Genomic DNA, 4,764 nt, shown 5'->3' with positions numbered 1-4,764 from the left:
GTTATTCTGGAGCAGTTTTTGCTGGACAGGTTCCGGATGAAAGAGTTTTCCTTGATTTAAACTTATCACCGCCAGCGAATGAGCAGCGAAAAAATAATTTATACCCTGCTTTCCATAATTCACAAGACGAGTGGTAAACTTCAATTTTCATTTGTGTTAATTATATATATTTTTGGTGTATTGAATTTGTATTAACGCTCATATATTTAATAGGGGGTACCGGCCGGATATGAATTTTACAAGTGGCTCATCCGGTAGTCATCACCTAATTGAAAACGTCCATCATGGAATTTCATCACATTACGACTTCTAAGTGAAGTGATATAGCCATATGGAAAGCATTTATTAATTCAGTAGCTTATACTTTTGTTGGTTGTGTAGTGAAAACGAGCAAGTTGAACCACCCGTACTCACTCAATTGCCCAAAAACGACGTATTACATCGGGATCTGGCAAATGTACAGAGTAAGGAATAGAATAATGATTACAATAACAATGCCGATGAATCCGGAGATGAGACACCCTTTCCTCGTGAGGATGGCGATGCGCAGGATTAGGAGGAAGAACCTGATTTGAAGAGAGACCCCCCCTAGACGAAGAGTGTACAAGTCCGAAGTGTCGTTTCATTCAAGGGAGATTCCTTACATTGATAACTTGCCAACCGTGCCAGATGTGGAAGCTCTCACAAGGGATTTTGATGAAATCCAGATAGCAATGTGGGATGAGTCTAGACCAACGGTGCTTGCAAAGGGGATGCTTTTTCCTGATAAAGCATGTGTAAGCAGCGCTTGTAAAATGCACAACGTAAAAGAGTGTCGTGAGATGCAGGTATGGGAGTCAAGTCCGATGGTATACAAGGCTGTTTGCCACAGGTGGTTTTGACCATGTAATTGGATGTTGCGTGCGACCAAGAAGAAGACAGGTATGTGGAAAGTGGGTAAATACATTCCCACCCACACATGCGAAATGGACACATTCAACGGGAATCACTTCAACTTGGATATTGACTTGATTTCTCTTGTACTTATTCTGCACCTCGAAGCGTCCATAAGGTATAAAATCAAAGAGTGCATTACATCAGTCTACCAGGAATATGGCCATACCATTACGAAAATAAAGGCATTTCTCGGGCGCAAACGAGCGTTTGAAATTGTTTATGGTAATTGGGATAAGTCATTTATATCTCTGCCAAAGTACATGGCCGCACTGCAGCACTTTAACCTCGGGACAGTTGTTGAATGGAAGCTTGAGCGGAGTCTGGGAACGCTAGAATACATATTTAGTTACGTGTTCTGGGCGTTTAAGCCAGCAATTGATGATTTTTCGCATTGCCGACCCGTAATATCCATAGACGGAACTCATGTATATGGAAAGTACGATATCAAGCTATTGATAGTCATGGCAGTGGATGCTAATGGATAGATATTTCCTCTAGCTTTTGCTGTTTGTGCCAATGAAAGCACAGAGACGTGGCCGCTGTTTTTGAACCACCTGAAAGAGCACGTTGTCAAACAACGTTCAGGTATTTGTCTAAAATCTGATCGGTATGGTGGTATATTAAGTTCTGTGGAGAACTTGCCTGCATAGCAAGAACCTTATGCATACCACCGTTACTGTGTGAGGCACTTTAAGGCCAATTTCTAGAAGACACATCCCAACAAGGATCTACATGATTTGATGTGGATGGCAGCAACTGACCACCAACAGCATAAATTCTGGAGGTATATGGATTCTATCAGGCAAGAAGACGAGGCATCCTATTATTGGTTAATGCGACATCACCCGAAAAAGTGGACTTTGCATGCGGATGGTGGCAGACGATGGAGAATTATCATCAAAACATAAAGCTAAGGTACTGTAAACCCATCAGAAGATGTCAGTTTCCAACTTTCTCTTCTCAAAGTGCTTCTTCTCATCTCCAAATATGGTAATTGTTCTAGCTGAATTATGAGAATTCAACATTTCTTCATTGGGATATATTTGGATTTGCATTACATTAAGGGTTTTCACTTCAGAAAGATGGTTAAATAGTGTCAAAAAGATACCTCATTAAGAGTCGAGGAGGGTAAAATCACCATGTTTTCGACTTCTCAAACCATGACCTCTTTCTTTTTTCCATAGAATATTTTTTAGGCAAAATACTTTTAATAAACAAAGTTGTCTACTTTATAAGCTTACATGGAAATGTAATCGTAAAACTTAATGACCAAATTAAAATATATACACTTGGCACAAAGACTCTTGAGAGAAACTTATATAATCACATTTTAAAAGTACAATAACAATAATTACGATCTCAAGCCTCTACTGCTAGCAGTTTTCTGTTCCCGCTCTTCCAATGCGTTGATACCATAGATTATTCAAATGCTCCATCTGCTTTCCTCTTCATAGTAGGAAGGTCTTGGTACATCTTCAGATGTAGATCTTGGTAATAACATCGAACAATCTGGTCAAAGGAATAACTAACAAATAAACATATAATCTACTACTGATCACATAACAAGTTCGAATAATTAAAGATTAAAATTGCATTAAGAACAAAAGTACAATGGACAATCAGTAGGTACCTTTTGATACTGTGCTATAGGATCTCTTGCAGTGAAGAATAGCAGCTTGGATCCCGTCAGTTTGCTCTAGCAGTGAATCGTCTCTGCGATTCATCGGCGACGCTGAAACTCCGGCAACGGATGCAGTTGAGCGGCTCTTCCTTAGCTGTTTACGTACAACCCCAAGTACAGCAACTCGATTCCCCTGTTTCTCCACCGGTGATTTTCTGGGTGAGCTCAATAACTTAGTTTTGGGCATATCAGCTCTTTCAAATTCCGTATCTTTCTCTTTCTGCAGTTTGCTTCTTAAACTGTTATCACTGAACAACATAGTGCTGACTGGAACATCCTTCATCTTGCGTTTTACCGTGATTCGGTTGCTCTGTGTCCTGGGCGAAAGTGTCTGTTTTTTATGCTCTGCCCTGGCTGTAGAAGAATCGCGAATACTCGATTTCTCCGGCTTTAACTTCTTTAAGCCCAAAAAGAAGACACGAATCTTGGTACATGATCTGAGCACAGTAATTGGAGAATGTGGCTCCGAGTTGGAGTCTACTTTAGGGTGTCCATCGCGCCCTGTGAACACCAAATGGAAGAAGGAGTTTTCATCGTCATCGCTTTCTTTATTAGTGTCGACATTCAGGTTTGTTACGTAATCCATTCCATCGACGATGTTCTTAACAGAATCAAGATGAGAGATAGTATCACAAACCGTGGCCGTATTAGGCCAGCATTTGAGTAGCTTAAAAGCTTTCATGTTATAAGAAACAATGTAGGATACTCTGAGCAAAGAGAGTTTGAATGCAGAAGCCAAGAAAATCAAGGTGGAAATGTAAAGGATAGGTCTATAAATAACGGCAACTTTAGCAAAGTTGGATATTAGACTCTGCTTCTGTCAAATAGTGAGACCGTATGGAGCTTTGTGAAAGCAGAGAGTTGATGTAAGCTTCTCTACTTTTTATAAGAGAGAAAAGACTGACAAGTGAGGAATAATGCAAATTTGTTGGTTTCATCGTTTTATATGCAGAGGACGTTGTGTCTTCGTCATGTGATAATGCAGAGATTACAACAATTTTTTTTCCATATAATAACACTCTCTCCTACTATACAATGTACTGTAGTAATATTCCATTGTGTACGTAGATAACAGGAAAGATTAACGCATATGCTGAATTACAGGTAAAAATAGAGCGGGCTAGCTAGTTTTCGGATTGGTCATTCAAAAATAGCGAGCATTTGCAAAGTTATTAAAAAATAGTCACTATTTTGCTGCAACACAAAAAGTTCCAGCATAATATGTGCACCTATGTATGAACTTCTAGTGGCAAACAGTACGGGCCCGGTCCTAAACGGACCTCGCGGGTCGGGCTTAAACGGTCTGGTTCTAAGTGGGTCCGGGCTTCGTGGGCTTTTGGGTGTAACCAGACCGGGACAGTGAACTAATGGTCTCGGGCTATGTGGGCCGAGCCCGGTCCTAAACGGGCCTATGTGGGCCTTGACTATTTTTGTTTTAAATTTTTTTTATCTAAGGCAATTTCTTGTAAATTATATAGCTTATATATATTATATATACTATATCTATATCTATAAATATATACACTTTATACATTGCTTAAATGTGTGTGTGTGTGGGTGTATATATATATATATATATATATATATATATATATATATGGGGGGAGGGGGGCTAAGTGGGCCTATTTATTTCTGAGGCTATTTATTTGTTTAAATTTTTTATCTAAGGCATTTTCTTGTAAATTATAGTATATAATTGTGAGTAAAAAATTTTAATTCAAATTTAAAACACAAAATATTGCAAAAAGATATTCAAAGGAATGCGTTACAATTTTTATTATTATAACATTAAGAAAACATGGCACAATCTTTCTTATCTTCCACCTTCCCCTCCCTCCCCCAATGGAATGAGCACAACCAAGGTGCTAATACCACCATTGAGAAGAAAAAGAAACTAATCAAGATGTGCCAAAATACAAGTTACATATTAATTATACATGGTATCTCTTACAAATTTTATAAATCCATCAAGGTTCAGAGGAATTTCCGTTGGTGGTGGCGGAAAAGAAGCTTGTTCATCACCACTTCCGGGCGAAGCTACATCCTCCGCAAGTTCAGCTAGTATTTCTTCGCAAGCTTCATCTACCTCTGGTTGTGATTCAGCAATTCAAAAGTTTCTTCGTTTCGAATGGATCCAATCGCCGAAA

General features: G+C 39.1%; 1 protein-coding gene across 2 annotated transcripts; it reads right to left on the bottom strand.

The window, feature by feature from the left end:
- Window positions 1-2,222: 2,222 nt before the first annotated feature.
- Window positions 2,223-3,455, bottom strand: LOC104237526 (probable membrane-associated kinase regulator 2). 2 transcript variants are annotated; one of them, XM_009791691.2, is made up of 2 exons: window positions 2,567-3,455; window positions 2,223-2,461 (listed from the first exon to the last, which is right to left on the bottom strand). In XM_009791691.2, the coding sequence occupies exons 1-2, from the start codon at window positions 3,297-3,299 to the stop codon at window positions 2,412-2,414; spliced, it is 783 nt and encodes a 260-aa protein (XP_009789993.1). In that variant the 5' UTR covers window positions 3,300-3,455; the 3' UTR covers window positions 2,223-2,411. The 2 variants fall into 2 exon arrangements, with proteins under 2 accessions (XP_009789993.1, XP_009789992.1); XM_009791690.2 differs by having other exon boundaries at window positions 2,228-2,445.
- Between the last annotated feature and the right edge of the window lie 1,309 nt (window positions 3,456-4,764).

This window comes from Nicotiana sylvestris, chromosome 3, assembly GCF_000393655.2.
Source record: "Nicotiana sylvestris chromosome 3, ASM39365v2, whole genome shotgun sequence".
NCBI lineage: Eukaryota > Viridiplantae > Streptophyta > Magnoliopsida > Solanales > Solanaceae > Nicotiana > Nicotiana sylvestris.
This window is presented reverse-complemented; position numbering and strand designations above follow the sequence as displayed.

Coding starts and splice junctions, on each gene's coding strand:
- LOC104237526 (XM_009791690.2), bottom strand. CDS start 3,299: ATGAAAGCTTTTAAGCTACTCAAATGCTGGCCTAATACGGCCACGGTT. Junction 2,446..2,566: donor CTATAGCACAGTATCAAAAG/GTACCTACTGAT, acceptor TCCTTTGACCAG/ATTGTTCGATGTTATTACCA.